We start from the raw sequence: 19678 nt of genomic DNA on the forward strand, positions 1-19678 counted from the left end.
ACACCTGGACAAACCCAGTAATGAGGGAATACAGCCGTCAAACATTCAGTGAATTCAGTTCTTGCCATAGCTGTCAACCTTAGCACAAAAAACCTGGACGAAGCCAATAATGAGGGAATACAGTCCCAAAAATAGGGACAAATTTCAAATATTCATATTATAAACTTAGAAAATTGCTAGAATAAAAGGTTGTGTTACGATTGTGTTACTATGGATTTTCTGAAGAACATGAAGTCTGAAATTCAAGTCTGTCAATTTTACTGCTGACAGAATAAAAACAATTTTCAGCAGAGACCCAGGGAGAAATACTGCAGACACGTCTTTGTAAAATGACAGGGCACCAGAGCTAATCCACACAAACACAGGGAGGAGATGCAGACTCCACACAGAAGGCACCTCAGCCAAGAATCAAACCAGAAAACCTATAGCTGTGAGGCAACAATACTACCACTGCACCATCAAATATGCAAGGACTTAAACATTCAGAAACCTGAAGTCTGAAATTCAAATGCCTGTCAATTTTATTTAACATTTGTTAATAAGGACAATTTGACTTGGAACAAAAAATAAAATTCAGCAGAGGCCCAGGAAGAAATAATGCAGACATGTCTTTTTAACATGGGAGGACACAAAAGCAAACCCACACAAACACAGGGAGAAGATAAAGAGACCACAAAGAAGGCACCCCAGCCAAGAAGCAAACCTGAGAACCTGCAGCTGTGAGGCAACAATGCTACAACTGCCCCATCAAATATCAAGCATTGCAGCATTTACAAACCACAGATATTATGAGGAACAGATCAAATCAAACATGAGGCAAGAATCTGCAGTTTTTTTTCACAAATGGTGGTGGGTAGGGAATTAAGGTCTTTAACACCTGCATACAAGGTACAGGGTTCAAGCCTGAGGTATTCCCTACCACACACAAACACCTGTAGTAGCAAACCACAAAAACTAAGTATACTGCACTGGGTGCCAAACAGTTTTCACGAGAGTCCAATCAAGACAAAATGAAGTGTAGAAGAATAAAAATATTTCATTGCATTGGCTGCATGACAGCTTAATATCTAGATGGAAACAAAAAAGGTTGTGAGGCATGAAAAAATAAATTACTTTTTTTAAATACATTAATGGAATGCCAGTCAAAATCAAGTATAAGAAAAACAAGCAGCACTCAACTCAAACCACTTCTTGCACTGCAGTTCTAAATATAATTTATATTCAGCTTTATTAAAGTAACAAGTAACATGCTGAAAGAAGAAATCTCCGATGCCCCCACTTGTAAAAATGTTCCTTATCCAAAAAAAGACCTGCTGCCTGACATTTACTTGTTTCATGGGGAAAACATGATCAAAGTAAAAAATTAAAAGCAAACAAGAAATAAGCTCAAGATACATTGCTTAAAAGGATTACTGTACAGGTTATAAACCACGCGATTGGCATTCGGTTTATGGTTAAAGCCTGCAGAGATGGATGTAAGTCTCCAAGTGTAATGGGACTCTTAAAATAATGTAATTCTGTCCTTTATTACAAATACGGGCATATGCATGTCAATACCCAAGGCTTATACATTATCTAGTTAAGTATTCTCTACATGGCAACAGAAAGGCTTTCAATGTTGGCAATTCTTTAACAGTATGCTTATTAATGCTTACTTGCATCTTGCAATCTCAGCCAAGCTTACCTGATGGTCATTAAAGTATTGCTACTTAAACACAGAGCAACAGGCACTTTGAGTAGTAAGCATAAATCAACAGTACAAAAAATATGACAGAAACCAGACCATTCTGCAAAAATCAAGGACATATGAAAAGCCACTCTAGTACTTGTGTCTACCTTGGATGGGTGGGATTATCTGCACATTTACACTGCATAACTACTCCTTGCCTTGCTTCGACACATCCAGAGTCACTACATGGGGGAGTGGGGTGTAACAAGTATGTCACAGTTTGAAATGTCTCTGGCTGACTTGTGATGGCCTTGACACATTTGTCATACCTCTCAACCTCAGAGCAAGAAATCTGGACAAAGCCATACAAAGAAATGGGACAAAGGCCCAAAAATAAGGACAATTTTTAAAATATCGCTCTTATAACCTTAGAAAGCTAATAGAGGTCTTGCATTAGTATGAATTTTCTGAATGGTATGAAATCTGAAACTCAAATGTCTGTCATTATTTTCTAACTTCAGTCTTTAATTATTTGTCACTAATTTGTCAAAAAAACACAATTTTATGAAAAATGGACCAAAAAATGTGATGCAAAAATATAAAATAGCAACACAATACAGCTGGGAACATGTCAAGAAGGGACACTTTAATATTAGTACTGCTAACTTGAGCAGCTGACAAAATAAAATTATCTACATGCATTTCTGAAATAAATGTAATCTGATTATTACAGTTAGTTCTTAATTATAAACCCTCCATGTTTTCTTCCAAAATTGCTATTTTGCGGAGGGATCATTAGGGGAAGAGCAACATTTTGAGTCAAAGTCAGGGACAGTTCAGAGGTTTGGCTATGCCTAAGTCTATAAAGCAATTTATTTGCATGTACCTCTCAACCTGTTAATGCAATAAATCTGGACAAGGCCAGATATATTGGGGGAACATATAAACAGTACTAAAAATTGCTCTTGTATAAACTGGGACATAAATCTGGACAAGGCCAAATATATTGGAGGGAACATATAAACAGTACTAAAAAATGCTCTTCTATAAACTGGGACAGTTGATAGAACAGGTCTTACTTTAGCATGCATTTTTCTGAAGGTTATGAAGTCTGAAACTAGGTGTGTCATTATTTAGTGACTTAATTCCTAAATGATTTGCCAGAAAACCACAATCTATGAGGAGCAAATCAAAAATAAGAAGCAAAAAATCTATTCATTCTTTGAAAATCTGGACAGTTGGGAGGTATGGTTCAGCTGGGGCTGTCTAAGTTTGCCACCCTTCCCCCTCACAAAACCCTGGTCGAATGGAGCCTCCCTCCAGCCATTCCAATGATCCATTACTTTGCTATTTCACTCCATTTACCATAAACACTAATGTGCATACTGATTTACTTCTATGATGATTTGAACTTCATTTGAAAGTTTTATTTTTGCATTTTACAGCACAAACACTAAGACATCTGCTAAACAAACTTGGCATTAAACCTTCTCTGCCCTTGAAACTCACATTCACTGAAACATTAAAATCCACATTCAAAGAAAATACATTTTACTCGTGGCAGATAAAAATTAATTCTGGGCTGTTTTCAAATCATAGGCCCCTTGCATATGAAACATACATGTGCTCTTTGATACACCTTCCTATTGCTTTGAACATTTTTCCAGTAAACAATGAAACAAAACTGTCCAATTCAGAACATTTCCATCATAAATGTCTACTCAAGCTTCTACAGTCCACTATTATCAGTAAATATGCACAATTCTACAGTCCACCATTATCAGTAAATATGCAAAATCTCTGAAGTAGTAAAAAAGTCATCTAAATAATTCCACGTTAAATAAATCTGTAATGAAGAGGTTGGTGCTAGCAATCACCTTTATATTTCATGGTTTCATCGAACAATAAAGTGTCTGATGCCCTTGTGGAATAAATTGCCTAAATTACATTAAAAATAAGCTAGTAATATTGCAATAGGAAATGGATGGCAAACTGATAACAGGCTCATAATTAGCATCTTAACTTTCAGTACGGCAGCATTCACCCCTTATGGGAGTAGAACCAACAACCTTCTGCATCAAAAGCAAGCACACAGCCTGTTGTGCTATTAGCACTAAACTTCTCTTCCCCTGCAGCTCTCAGCTCCTTGTAAAATCTACTCAATACTCAACTGCATCTCAACTTCGCAGCACAAGAAGTCTGGAAAAAGCCACATTTATTGGGGTGGGTCAAAAGGGCAAAAACCAGGGACACATTAAACATTACTTGTATAATCTTGGAAAGCTGCTAGAATAAAATGCTGTGTTACCACGGTACCACCATACATTTTACTGTCAAAGTCCCTGTGCAAAAAAGAGTCAGAACAACATACCACTATGCCAAATCACCTGCTTTGTGAAAGAAAAATGCTGTGTTACCACCGTACATTTTACAGACAAGGTCCCTGTGCAAAACAGTCAAGAGCAACATACCACTACGCCAAATCAGCTGTTTTGTGAACGAGAGGAAGACTGAAACTTAAATGGCTATAATTTAATGAATTCAGTTCTCACCATAGCTGTCAACCTCTTAGCGCAAAACACCTGGACAAACCCAGTAATGAGGGAATACAGCCCTCAAACATATTCAGTGAATTCAGTTCTTGCCATAGCTGTCAACCTTAGCACAAAAAACCTGGACAAAGCCACTAACAGGGTATTACAGTCCCAAAAATTAGGAAAAAATTCAAATAGTCATCTTATAAACTTAAAAAATTGTTATAATAAAAGGTTGTGTTACTATATATTTATTGCTAGAATAAAAAGTTGTTTTACTACATATTTTCTGAAGACTATGAAGTCTGAAATTCAAATGCCTGTCAATTTTACTTCTGATGGAACAAAAACAATTTTCAGCAGAGGCCCAGGGAGAAATACTGTAGACACGTCTTTGTAAAATGGCAGGATACCAGAGCAAATCCACACAAACACAGAGATAAGATGCAGACTCCACAAAGAAGGCACCACAGCCAAGAGTCAAACCACAAATCCTGTAGCTATTAGGCAACAATACTGCCACTGCGCCATCAAATATGTAAGAAATTAAACATTCAGAAACCTGAAGTCTGAAATTCAAATGCCTGTCAATTTTATTTAACATTTGTTAATCAGGACAGTCTGACTTGGAACAAAAAAACAATTTTCAGCAGAGGACCAGGAAGAAATAATGCAGACATGTCTTTGTAACATGGGAGGACACAAAAGCAAACCCACACAAACACAGGGAGAAGATACAGACCCCACAAAGAAGGAACCCCAGCCAGGAATCAAACCTGAGAACCTGCAGCTGTGAGGCAACAATGCTACCAGTGCATCATCAAATATCAAGCATTGCAACATTTACAGAGCACAGATATTATGAGGAACAGATCAGATCAAATATGAGGCAAAAATCTGCATTTTTTTTTACAAATGATGGTGGGTAGGGAACTCAAGTCTTTAACACCTGCATACAGGGTACAGGGTTCAAGCCTGAGGTATTCCCTACCACACCACCATGAGCACCTGGGGCATTTTCACACACACACACACACACACACACACACACACACACACACACACACACACACACACACACACACACACACACACACACACAGACACACACACCAACTTCAAACACTAAGTCCCTATCAACTTCAAACACTAAGTCCCTATCAACTTCAAACACTAAGTCTCTATCAACTTCAAACACTAAGTCCCTATCAAAACGTTAAAAGCACCATAATTAACACACTTACCTGTCCATTCTCCATAACGTACATCCACATGCCCGCGCAATAATACAAAGACACGCGAGATCCGATGAAACCCCTTCCCAACGAGAGACTCCTGACTGCTGGTGTTGCAGTCTGGCCCCGACGCGTTTTCCCAGCGAGTCTGTGCACTTTAAAAGTGCACAGACTCTGCTCGTGTTTCCCTACCAGGACGGCCGGACTGCCTGGAGCATGCGCAGTAGACTCACAGTAGTCTGGACTACTGCGCATGCGCGAAGTCCGTGAAAATTTAAAACTTTTTTTTTCTTTTTTTTTTTTTAATTTCTTTTTACTTTTTGTTGAGGGGGCTGCAGTCTGGCAGTCCAATAGCACGGGCCGCCCCTGTGTAGCAATATTAGTCCACACACAGTTTGAAAAAATGTAATTAAATTAAAAAGGACTAAAAGCAAGTGCAGAAAGGGTTTATTAGGTAGAATGCGGTAAAGAGATGGGACTGGGGGAGTGTCCTAGATCAAATCTACAGTGGGGTGGGCACTGCAAAAGCCACCAAATTTAAACTACAACCAAGAAGAAGACCGTTTCAACAGAGATGTGAGGAATCACAGTGCAAATTATAAAACCAGAAAAATATATACTGATCTCTGTATATTTGCAGAACAGTAAGACAACAGATATCTAAGCAACAATTTAGCTCTGTAATACAGAATAATACAGAAAAATATACTCAGCTCTATATATTTGCAGATAGTCTTGTAAGGCTCTCTCTCAGTGCACAGGTTCCAATTTAAAAAAAAAATGTATTGTTTGACTGACAACGACTGGATAGATTATAAGTGACGTATAATGTTTGCAACTAAAATTATGTCAATATATTTTGTTTTCATTTATATAAATGTATGATTGCCCATGTCATGTGTGATAATTTAATACAGATGTTTGTTGTTGTTAAACTACAAAAAAATGTTAGGTGACTGGCAGTTTTAATACAGAGGTTTAAGGCTGTGAGCTCTTATCAAGCTTTATTGTGCAGTCCTGGGTTTGAGTCATTCAGTTTCCATCACTAACCGCAACTTTGAGCAAGTCACTTGACCATATAATGCTTCTGGGTTATTTTTAAAAGCACTTTTGCCCAGTGGCTCACTGGGGTTTAAATGGTTAACAGATTGTTGTTGTGTCTTTCGGCTTTTCCCGGTTAGGGGTCGCCACAGCGGAACTCTGGTCCGCTAATGATTGGCAGTAGATTTTTACGTGCTGGCTTGCCGGGCCTAATGCACAACCTTCAACGAAGGAACGCCCATTCATGCATGTCGCCACACAGAAAACGCTCTAACTGAGAATCGAACGGGCAACGTCTAACTGTGAGGCGACAATGCTTAATTGGGTTAAAAAACTCAAAGATCCTTTGTTTTCCAGATAGTAAATATTATTTGCTTTTTATATTCAAGTAAAATAGTAGGCAATAAATCATAGTCTTTAACTATTTTTCAGCAGTGTAGATTCAGCATAATATTTTCTAAAATCATCCTCTACAAATTATAAAAATTCCACCATTTTAAGTTTTTATGAGGCAGTAGAAAGAATATGTCTGCATAATACAAATGTAGCAATGTGATAGTGTTCAATCTCGCCGTTTGTTCTTACACATGGGTTCGGAGCCGATCCTCGGCTCCGTGCCGGCCGCTTGCAAGCTGTGCATCGAGAAGAAGCTCGAGACAATCTAATACCCACAATCCCCCTCTGCCTTTACCTCAGATCTAGTTTGCCGCTGCTGCGTTCGCATCGCTGGGAGCTAGCTCGAGCATCTGAAGTTAAGATATAACTTATTTTGTTATATTTTATTGGATAATTTTGTTCTCTTTGATACTAGAAAGGATTACTTGATATACTGAGTGTTTCTGTGTTTGAGTAGGTAATTTCCCGGTACCGTTAATTTTAATTAATCGGTTAGAGTTTTTTTGAGGCCTACCAACCCTTCTTAAATTTGAACCGGACTCAACATTTAAATCGGATTTGACACTAATTTATCGGATTTGACTATTATACTGGACTTGTCTTTTTCTTGTAAAATGTCTGATAAGGTAAAATCAGGATTTAAGCGTTGTCAGTGTGGCCAAAAAATGTCAGTCACTGACAACCATAGTTCCTGCGTCTACTGTCTTGGCCCTCTCCACTTACAAGAGGACTGTTCTATCTGTCACTCTTTTAGTGGGAGGGTCATGACAGATAGGCGCAGGAAACTCATGGACAGAGGTTTATTAAAACCTTCTTTTCAGGAGGCTCTGGATGCTTCTGACCAGGCATCAAATCCTCTAAGGAATCGAAACGCCGGAGCCCAAGTCATCGGCTCCGAGCTCTTCAGCAAAGTTAGATCACCGGTTCCACAGACTTCGGGCCGAGTGTTCAACTGATGTCGGTTCCTGAGCCTCGAGTCTTGGAACCGTGATGGAGCTCCCTCCTTCGACCTTATTGAGGTCGGCTCCGTCTTCGGTTCCTTCGACCCGTTCTTCTTCCAAACTTTCCGATGTCGATGTGGATCGTGTGGTGCAGAAGTTATTGGAGCATTCGGCCCTGTCCAAACTTATTTCAGTTTCCACCCAGTTGGTGTCGAAACTTGAAGGCCTCCCAGTGTCTCCATCCATTCCTCCTCTGAGACCTGTTCAGTCTTTGGAGCCGGAAGAGGTTGATCTTCTGATTGTGGAGCCCTCGGGTCCAGAACCGTCCTTTTCTCGGTCTGTTCCTCTCACCTCGACTCCGTCGGACCCGATACCGAAGTCTCGGAGCCGACGATCTGTCCTTGGTTCCGGGGCCGAGTCGAACCGACGTTCGTTCCGACTCTTCCCCTCGGGGCCTCGGCGCGGATCGATTCGGCTCCGTCCTCGGGGTCTGGGCCTTGCGTGCCTGTTTCGGGGAGTCTTCCCATTTCTTCGAACCGGGAGATTCTTCGCGGGACCGGGGCTCGACCTAATGAGGAAGGTGTTGTCTACCCAGACAACCACATCAGTGGAAGCAACCTCTCCTCCCCATAAAGGGCCGTTATCCTCCTCTGCACCCACGGCCACATCCAAGCGTCGAGCACCAGTGTCTCAGCCACCCCTGGAGGGTGCCCCCTCTTCCTCGGAGGCTTCTTCGGATGCTCCCCACGAAGAAGCCCCTAGGAAAAGATTGTGTAAGAGGAGACACTTGGATTCTCCACAAGAATCCTTGACATCTGATACTGACTTAGATGAGTCAGAAGGGTCCCCGAAGTCACCTTCAGAAGATGTCTCTTTTTCGGACATATTGGAGATCCTGAAACAGAGAGGTGACTGGCAGTCCCTTCCCCCTTCTGAGGATGAGTCAGTTTTGCTGAAGGCATTTGGTGCTCGCCCTTCTTCCTCCTGGGTCACTCCGCCCTTCGACGAATTAATGGAACTAATTGCTCGAAGGGCGGAGGCTCCTGACACAGTGGAACCAGTCCCAAGGAAACCCAATAAATACATCACGGCACCTCAGGACAAGACCTACTTAACAAAAGGAGTTCCAGTGGACGCTATGGTGGTGGCAGCGCCACGAAAAGGAGATGTCGGAATCTTCCTCATCTGTCCATCCCCCTAATAAAGATTCTAGGACGATGGATAGGTACGAGAAGCGCATTTTTAGTTCAGCGGCTTTTTCCATGCGATCCCTGAACTATTTGACCCATTTTACACGTCTACAGAGGGATCTAGTCAAAGAGTTGGGAGATACCCTCCAGGGTACTACAGATGCGGCTGTCTCAGAGAAAGTGACAGCGCAACTTAATACCCTTACATCCATTGTGAACTCGTCCATGAGGCTGATTTCCTACGCAGCCGAAGGTTCGAGTAGGGCAGCAGCTTCAGCGATTGCTCTTCGCAGACAATCCTGGATGCGCTTATGTTCATTTGCGGAAGCCTTCAAGTCTTCCTTTACTAACGCCCCATTTGACGGTGCCACTGTCTTTGGCCCCAAAGTAAAGGAGACCCTTACCCGATGTGAACAGGAGGGAAAGACTCTGTCTGCTGTCGGAGTCCGTTTTTCCACCCCAACCAGACCGTACCCCAAAGGGCAACGTGGTGGAAAAATGTGGTTTCGAAAACCCCAAGGATCTTTCCCAGGCACACAGGGAGATGCCCCTTCTAGAGGCAGAGGAGGGGGCAGAGGTGGAAGACGCCGCCCTGGTGGCAGAGGGGGTCCGCAACATCAAGGTGACAGGGATACACTCCCTGGTAAACCTTTCCAGCACTCCTGAGAGGAGGCCCGACTGTCCTGCTCTGGAGGCAGTCGGGGTCGCTAGCTTTATACCCTCAGGCCTGGCAAAATATAACTACAGACAAGTGGGTAAAAAGCGTGGTTACCAGAGGTTACAACATACCCTTTCTATCCCATCCCATCCCAAAGAAAAGACTCCCAGATGTACCGCCCCATCTGCGAGAGCCAGCAGCTATAGAAATTTCAAAGCTGCTAGAAAAAAGAGTCATCCAACCAGTCCCAGCGGACCAGCAAGGATTCGGGACTTACTCAAGGTTCTTTTAGTTCCAAAGAAAACAGGGGACTGGAGGCCCATCCTGGACCTAAGCTACCTCAATACCTTCGTCAGGAAAGAAAAGTTCCGAATGGTCACGCTTCAATCGATCCTTCCATTCTTACAGAAGGACGACTGGATGTGCTCAATAGATCTAGAAGATGCATACTACCACATCAAAATGGCCAGGGCATCCAGAGATCATTTGCGCTTCGGCTAGGGGCCAGTCACTTTCAATTTCGAGCCCTGCCCTTTGGTCTGACCTCAGCCCCCAGGGTCTTCACCAAATGCATGGCAGTGGTAGCGTCTCACTTGAGACGCCAAGGATTCCAGGTGTTTCAGTATCTGGACGACTGGCTCCTTTCTGCCACCACCCAGCGTCAACTATTACAGGCCAGAGACTTTACTCTTCAACTGTGTGTTCACCTAGGAATTTCCGTAAACTTCGGAAAATCCTTGCTTCAGCCATCACAAAGTATCTTGTTCATAGGAGCAGAATTAAACACACGTCAGTTAATTCTAAGACTTCCCCCAGAAAGGATACTATCACTTCAGACTCACATACGTCTTCTACTTTTGTCAAGGAAATCTCCAGCAAAACTGGTACTGAAGGTTTTGGGACTCATGTCAGCCTCTCTTATTGCAATACCCTTGGGAAGGCTGCACATGAGAGTCCTACAATGGCTACTGTTTGCACAATGGTCGTTTCAACAACTACCTCTAACACACGAGATTCTTATAACGAAAACATGCAAAACACATCTAAACTGGTGGCTTCAAACGTGCAACCTTTCCAAGGGGAGACCATTTGTGCTACCCATGCCTACAGTTACGGTGACCACGGACACTTCCCTGATAGGGTGGGGGGGCATCTTTCAGGGACAGACAGTCCAAGGCGAATGGACCAATTTGGAGTACAATCTGCACATCAATGTTCTAGAGTTGAGGGCAGTGTTTCTAGCGTTGCAACACTTTGCTCCCCTTCTTCCTCTGGGAACTATTGCAGTTCAGACGGACAACATGTCAGTAGTCTGGTACATAAACAAGCAAAACCAAGTCCTATCAGCTATGCAGAGAGGCCATGAGAATCTGGCAGTGGGCGGAGTCCACGGGTCGCTTTCTAATAGCAACGCACATCCCGGGGTCATCCAACGTCATAGCCGACAGGCTGAGCAGAGCAATTCTGTTACTGCACGAGTGGTCCCTAAAACAGTCAGTGGCGAAAAGGATTTTTCGCACGTGGGGCCAGCCTTCCTGCGATCTGTTTGCGTCTCCAATGAACGCCAAATGCAGGAGCTACTTTGCCCTATTACCCCCTCCAGGGGAAGTCCCCAGGGACGCACTGATTCACGATTGGCCCCCAGGACTCCTGTACGCATTTCCTCCATTTCCACTGATATCAAAGTTTCTCCAGAAAGCCAGAAACCTACACAGGACAATAATCCTCATTGCCCCATTCTGGCCTCGTCAAATTTGGTTTCCCTTCCTGAAGACACACTGCATTCGGGGACCCTGGATTCTGGACCCAGAGCCAGATCTATTGACTCACTCATCAGGGGCTCCCCATCCCGCGCTCCTGTCCCTCCATCTAGCAGCTTGGTTGCTCCAATTCCCAACTTAGCCAGGTCTGATCTTCTTTCGCCAGCAGTTCGAATATATTGGTGGCTTCTCATAAAGCTTCCACTACTAAAACATATTCTAGTAAATGGAAGCGATTTGTATTCTGGGCGAATACACAGCAAGTGGATCCTTTTATAGCTCCTTTGAATAAAATATTAGAGTTTTTAACGGACTTATTCCATCAGGGTGCTTCTCCTGCTACACTAAGAGTTCAATTGGCTGCCATTTCAAATTTCCATGTGGAAGAATGTGGGGCTCCTGTTATGGCCCACAGACTTTGTAAAGCCTTTTTAAAAGGGGTTTTTCATATTAGACCACCAGTCAGATCTCCTACGCCACCTTGGAGTCTAAACTTGTTGTTATCTAAATTAATGTTGCCCCCCTTTGAACCAGCCTCTTCTTGCCCATTAAAATTTTTGTCCTGGAAGACTCTCTTTTTGGTAGCCATTACTTCCGCTAGGCGAGTATCTGAACTTCAGGCTCTCTCCATCAAGCACCCTTATTTGATCTTTCACTCTGACAGAGTTTCTCTTGAACTAATTCATCCTTCCTCCCTAAAGTGTGTTCTATTAACAATATTAATCAGTCCATTGAATTACCCACCTTCTTCAAAAATCACTCCAACAAAATGGAGTATATGTTGCACAAATTAGATGTTCACAGACAACTAAGATTTTACTTGGATAGAACAAAAGATCACAGAAAAACTGATCAACTTTTTGTGGCCTTTGCTGATAGCAGGAAAGGACTAGCGGTTACCAAAAGAACTCTTTCTAAGTGGCTAACGGATTGTATAATCTATGTCTATGATTCCTCAAATCTAACTCTCTTACACAAACCCAAAGGACATTCCACAAGGTCAGTGTCTACATCTCTGGCTCATGCAGCCCGCCTACCACTAGACGCTATTTGTGCGGCTGCTACTTGGTCTAAGCCACATACATTAATTTCTCATTATAAGGTAGACAAGGCTTCTAGGGACAGGGCAACCTTTGGTTCCACTGTGGTCAAGAACGTCCTTCCATGAGTTCCTCAGGAACAAGGAGCTAGGGACGCTACCCATGTGTAAGAACAAACGGCGAGATTGAACACTATCACATATAGAAGTTATATCCTTACCATAACGTTCCATGTGGAGTGTTCATCTCGCCTTTGTTCTTACATTCCCACCCTCCCGCCCTTAAGAAGAACGTTCTTTTTGATGCCTGGCCGGGAGCATTCTGCTTCTGCTTTGCAGACGTTGTGTACATAGTTGGCATGTATATATATATATATGTCTATGTGACTTTTTATATATAGTTACATATAGACTCTTAGTTCTGTGCATGTGTGATGTAAGCATGAATGTGCTCTCTCTAGAGACTGGTTTGCTTGCAAACTAGATCTGAGGTAAAGGCAGAGGGGGATTGTGGGTATTAGATTGTCTCGAGCTTCTTCTCGATGCAGAGCTTGCAAGCGGCCGGCACGGAGCCGAGGATCGGCTCCGAACCCATGTGTAAGAACAAAGGCGAGATGAACACTCCACATGGAACGTTATGGTAAGGACATAACTTCTATTTTTGGTTATTGCAGTATAAAGCTTTTCTGTAACATAAAGCTGGAATCAAAACAGATTTCAGTGGAATAATTCTAGGTGATGCATCTGTGGTTGTTACAGGTGGATTAATTCCTGACCTGTTATAAAAGTAACAGGCCAAAGAAAACTACACATTTCGCTTCATTTTCACATACATGACATCACTGCTAAGACCTAAACAGAGTAATTGATTCTTAGCTCAGCAATCCAGCACCTGCTAATAATGCTGGGAAGCTTGAAATTGCAGAAGTAAAACTACTGACCTGACATTAAACATTTCCGTTAACATTTCTTGATTTTTGTTTTTCACCAGGATTCATGTCCCATTGGGGCAAGGAAATGGAAAGTTACATGCTTACTTACTTCTGTATTTTGAATTTTCTCATAGGTTCCTGTAAGAGCAGACGGAAAGCATGAGAAGGCTCACATATCTGTTTCAAAAAGTTCCAGGACAACCAATTCCTTGTCTCCTACCCAGTCACAGTTAAATCTTGCCAGTAATAGGTGAGCACTTCTAAACATATGTGTGTTTTGTGTATTTGGCAAATAAATCAATATATTGTTAAGGTATGAAATATATTCTCATCAACACACAGAGAAAATACAAAGCAAAGATGTCCCTTCAAATAACTTTATCTCTTAAGATAATGACCTTTCCAGTCAGCTGTTCATTTTCATTGCCAAGTAAAACACAATTTTATAGTAGACAAAGGCTGTAACTCTTGTGTAGTATGCAATCAGTCACTTTCCCTGTCTTTTGAGTAATCTACAGATTGGATTTAACAGTTAATCTTTCTCTTCCTCTCTTAAGAATTACTCCTTGTCTGACCTGTTGTGTCTTAAGAGTTTTTTTTTTTTTTTTTTTTATTCGGGAATAACGGAGGTAACTTACAGATAACCTGTCAGAAACAGCACAAAGCAGTCATGTGAGGTGGTGGGGAATACCTTACACAGTTAACTTCTTCTAAGATTTTGAGTAACTGTCTGAAGGTCAGGACATTTCTTATTTGAAAGAAGAAAGTTTAGCATGCAGACATGGTAATGGCATTCAAATCAACAGGTAGCATGTTTCCCTTTCAGTTATATCTGTCCAAATGGAACCTTTGGATCTGTACAATGGCTGAAAACACTTCCGCGTTCTAATCTTGAGCTTGTAAGTATCTAACCTGTAAGAAACAGTCATTTATGAGTCTTGCATAATACTTGCAGCAATACTTCATTACATCTCCTTCTATTCCAAAATTGTCTTCTTCAGATTGTGCCTTCTTTTGTAATGCCTCTCTTGTTTTTTCTTACTAGCATGTTTTTAAACTTTATGATTTGATCTGAGGCACTTTAAGGACTCTATCATGGTACCAAATACATTTTTGCAAACTTTTATTTTCAGGAGTCACTTTTTAGATAGCTACTTCTGTGCCTATGTATCATTTGCTGCCATCCTCTGAACTGCTCCTGTCTTGTCTATACACTTCCAAAGATTACATCTACAGTACTGCAACCAATACCCCAGATGTAGCCTTAGTGAGTTGCTATTTTGTTTTTTACTATGGAGGGGTCCCTATTTCTCTCTCGCCTAATATTCCTCAGTTTTCCCTGCCACCGAGTTAAATTACTTTCTTACCTTTATGTCATCTAGTAAGTTGCTATGATTACCCCTGGGCGGTTAACCTTTTGCTTTAGCTGCATCTTCTCCATTTTCACACTTCTTTCCTGTTTGTGTTTGCTTTATGTTTTCATTATTTTTAATTAGATTTTAGCTGCTGCGCTTTAGATCATTCTTCTAATCTTACCAAGTCTGTTCCCAACCTTGTATTTTAATGCTGTTGTATGAATTTATGCCATCTGCAAAAAGACAAACTGTTTCCAGACCTTTTCTACAGTTTCTTATAAAGACACATAGAAGGAACAGCCCCAGTACTGATTGCCGTGTTACCATAATAATTGCCATATTTTCATCTGCATGAACTCAATTCCCCAATAATTGTTTGCCCAGTTTTCTAGTTAGTATCCTACTCATGCAATTACATCCAATGACCCACTCTTATTTTTTTTTAGTTCACTTAAACAGACAGCCCTATTGTCATCAAATGCCCTGGTTTCTTAGTCAAAGAACACTGTTAAATTTTGTTGGCATGACATTGTTCATCCTTCCTTATGTTTCTGCCCTGCACACTTCCACTAGTTCCTTAATTCTTTCTTTCAGCAAAGATGCCATAATTTGCTCTATACATAGGTATAGTGGGTCCTATACATACTGAACTAGGTGGACAACTTGGGTACCTTTTGGCTAGAAGAGTCTTTCTGCTGTTTATGTATGCATGCATTTATACATTTATCTTTAGGTAAAGAAATGTGACAGTAGAGTTTCTTTATTTAATAAATAAATAGCCAACAATGCACCTGTTCAAAGCCCAGTTAGGGTGGTGCTTTGCAAATGACCAATCAATTTGTGGGGTTTTCTGCATTTTGCCATCATACAGTCTGCCTTTTTCATGGAATGGCAAGGAATGGAAAGCATAAACATTTTCATTGATAAAGAGAGGTGCATAGTTGCTGTGGACAAGAACAGCAGCAGCATCTGGCAAGAGCATGATGTAGGTTTTTCTTTTTAATCATGGCATGCACCCAGGTATAAATAGTTGCAGAACCATAGCTAGTTCATCTAGTAGCCTGTGAATCACTGCCCCTTCAGCAAAAAAAAAAAAAAGCCTCTCACAGTTGAAGACCAAAAAATATAGAAATTTGTTTGCTAAATTAAAAAATGTACAATGAGCACTCCAGCCATCAACACAAATGCAGCATTTGAGTATATTTATGAAGCTGGAATATCCTCAGTTCTTTTTTAATCAGTGCAGGTACTACAGTCCCGCATCACAAGCACATGACTGTCAGCCCTCATATCAGCCTGTGCTGAGGGCAGCTGCCCCTTCACCCCACTAGAGTTGTGGCTGTCAGGAGTGGTTGAATTTGTAGGACAAATGGAGTACCTGTCAGTTGTCCCTGAGTTTGTCTCAAATTTGTAGTATATTATTCATAAAAATATGTGTCTTTCTGCAAAATTATTGAAGGCTTGAGTCATTAAATAATGACAGTCATTTGAGGTTCAGACTTTTCCTTCAAAAAATGTTTGCTATGTAAAACATCATATTCTATCAATTCTCTAAGTACATAAAGGCACTATTTAAAACTCGTCCCTAATTTTGGGCTTTTGTTCTACCCTAAACCTTGATACTTTTGGCTTTGTACGTGATTCTTGAGCTAAAGAGATGAAAGAACATTGTTTTATAAATGTCTGATATCTGAGATGTACATGGACAAAACAGCTATCATTGTTATGACTGTCTGTGGAGGAGAATGACTAACTGATGATGTCCTTCCATTTTACTGTTGCAGTATTCATTACAATAAGGATCTACCAAGGATGGCCCAGCATCCGGCCGATATACCAAAGTCATTAGGTTGCTTTAAGGTTTTTTGATCTTATCTTTTTCTTTTGTAGTATTGCTTGTGGGGTTTCATGTCATCCAAGAAGGGTAAGTGCCAGTGTGGGAGACAGATTCCCCATAAAGACAATTGCAAGCAGTGCTTATTTTGTCTCGACACTTCCCGTGACAACAGGTTCATAGGTTGGTACTAGGCTATTGACCCTAGGGCCTATATAAGCTTAGCCAAAAAGGTACCCTGGCTTTCGCCATGCAAAAAATTGTTTTCCTGTGCCCCTGTCAAGCAGAGCCACAGAAGTGATCACCGGGTTGAATTTCCTATCTCTCATCCAATCATCAAGATTTTTCTTGAAAAGTGCTAATGAGGAGCTTTGTGTGATATAGATAGGTAGTTTGTTCCAGAGTATGGGAAGTCTCTGGGACAGGAATCTATCCCTCCAGCATGTTCTGCTTATTGTGGTAACAAGGTTTAGGTCCCTAGAGCATGTAGCTCGGAGGGATTGGGATTTCTTTACGTGGAGCATGTCCAACAGCTCTGGGTTTGACATAGCTTTGTATGTTAGGCAGAGATCTCCTCTGAGTAGGCGATATGTGATGGAGTAAAGCTGGAGTTTTTTGAGATGGTCTGCATAGGGCATCTGTTTGAGGCCAGTAATCCTCTTTGTGAGGTATTTATGTGGCCTTTCTAGTTGTTATAGATGTCTTGTGAGGTACATATCAAAAGGGGCTTTGTACTCTATAATGGGTCTAATGAGTGACGAGTAGAGGGGAACAGTGACCTCTTTTTTCCTGGATGAGAAACCTTTTGTGATGAGGTGTTCAGCGTAGAAGGATTTCCTGAATACTGTGGTGATGTGATTATCAAAGGAGAGACTACTGTCCACCTGTGTCCCAAGGTCTCTTATCACACTTTTGGTGTTAAGTAGACTACCACCTATGTGGTAGTTCATGGGTACAGAGTTTTTACCAAAAGGGGTGGCAATGCACTATTTGGCATTGAGCTTGAGGCCATGGCTTTGACATCAGTCGTCTGTCTCAGTGAGGCCCTTTTGCAGGATGTCCACATCATTAGGAGTTTTGATTATAGCTCCTAGTTTGCAGTCATCTGCGAACTTTGTTAGCCAAGGACCTTCTGTGTTAGCCTGTACGTCTGAGAAGTAGATACTAAACAGGAGAGGACCCAGGACTGAACCCTGTAGTACTCCACTTGTCACTGATCTGAAGTCGGATTTGGAGTCTGCTGCTTTCACAGTGTGGGTTCTGTCAGTGAGCCATTTGGCAACCCGTCTTGTGACATAGGGATTTATACCTAGTTTAGTAAGTTTACCTATAATTCCAGAGTGGAGGATGGTGTCTAAAGTCTTGGCGAGATCTAGATAGGCTGTGTGAACCACCTTACCCTCATCTATGGCTTTGGTGACTGCTTCAAAGACGTCTATCAGGTTTAGGAGACCTGATCTGCCTTTTACAAACCTGGACTGCATGGGGTCCAGAGTTTGGAGATTACCAATGTCATTGTTTATAAGTTCCATGATGATACATTCCATAGCCTCGCAACCAAGCTCGTCAGGTTAATGAGGCAGTAGTTCCCGGGGTCCATGGTGGCTCCCTCTTTGTGGAGTGGGATAACCATCACTGTGCGCCATTCAGTGGGCACAAAGCCTGATGTGAGGCTATGACTGAACATAGTACTTAGGTGGGGTGCCAGTTCGTTCTGTAGTTTATGTAGAACACATCCTGGGATGTTGTCAGGTCCCATGGATGCTGTGTTCTTGGCTTTGGAGAGTATAGTTTTTACCTGTTTAGCCATGATTACAGGAACTTTGTATTCTTCCAGTATAGAGATGGGCCCCTTAGGGGGTGAGAGGAGGATAAAGTTAGCACTGAACCTATTTGCCAGGACGTTGGCAATATCAGTTGGTTCTATATATTTAGTGCCATTGTGCTGTAACTCAGAGCAGATCTGAGTGTTGCCATTGAGATTCTTGACATAGCTATAGAATGCTTTGTGGTTGTCTTTAGAATCAGTGGCAATTTTGTTTTTGTAACTAGCTTTGGAAGATTTTATGAGGGATCTCAGCTTTTTACTGAGGCTAATCAGGGAGTTCCTCTAATCATGGGATTTTACTCTTTTTTGCAACAGTTTCTTTCTTCTGTTGTACAGTTTGTTTATGGCAGGGGACCCCCAGATTGGCTTCCTTTTTTTGGTGGGTAGTATCTTGGTTCTGTTAGGGATTGCACGATCCATGTACTCGTGTAAGTGCTTATAAAGTGCATTTGTGTAGGATTCAGCAGTTGTACCTCTATTGTCCGTCTACATGGGTGTCTTGAAGTTTGCCACTTCTGTCTTATGAAGCTTGAAGTTGGCTTTGGAGAAATTTTTTACCGTGGTTTCCCTAATGGGGGTGGGGGCGGGATGTGGATGTCTAGGGTGATTAGCTTGTGGTCAGATCTGACCAATGAGCAATTGACCTCTGGTGTTGAACACCGGTTGGCCATGTTGGTAATGACCATGTCTAGTATATTGCTGCTCCTGGTGAGGGTGTGGATGTGGATAAGTTGATCCAAGGCATTGGAATTTATGAATTCCAGAAAACATTGAACAAAAGAGATGGTACATAAGTAGTTTTCCCAGTTAATAGTGGGGTATTGAAATCGTCCATTATTAAGGGGGTTAGGTTGTACCCTAATATTTTCCAGTGTATCAAGACATGAGGAGTGGGAATCCTGGGGCATGGTGGGGGATCTGTAGCAAGCTACAGTTTTGATTGCGTTCTTGCCCAGAGTTAGTTGTACTTGGATAATCTCGGATGCATTATGCTGAGCAACTAGCCTGCAGGTGTGGATATCCTTAATGAATATGGACACGCCTCTGCCTTTAGTATTTTGGTACAGGTTAGGTGTCCGAAAGGTGTGGTATGAATTATAGCCTGGTAATGCAGGGGTGCTCTCTGGAGCCTTGAACCAGGTCTCTGTCACTGCACAGATGTTGATGTTCTCCATTTTAAGGAGTGCCTCGAGTGAGTGCATTTTGAGGTTTAGACTTCTAGCATTGAGTAGCATTACCCTCAGATTATGCTTGCTTGCACCTGTT

General features: G+C 41.8%; 1 protein-coding gene across 1 annotated transcript in view; it reads left to right on the plus strand.

The window, feature by feature from the left end:
* Window positions 1-19678, plus strand: part of KIF6 (kinesin family member 6) — a 4303753-nt gene that overhangs the window by 3768065 nt on the left and 516010 nt on the right. Inside the window, exon 19 of the mRNA XM_044084863.1 lies at window positions 13530-13645. Coding sequence (XP_043940798.1) covers window positions 13530-13645 — 116 coding nt within the window. The remainder of the gene's footprint in view (window positions 1-13529; window positions 13646-19678) is intronic.

Source organism: Protopterus annectens, chromosome 1.part1 (genome assembly GCF_019279795.1).
Source record: "Protopterus annectens isolate FY-2018-M chromosome 1.part1, PAN1.0, whole genome shotgun sequence".
NCBI classification, from domain to species: Eukaryota; Metazoa; Chordata; order Ceratodontiformes; family Protopteridae; genus Protopterus; species Protopterus annectens.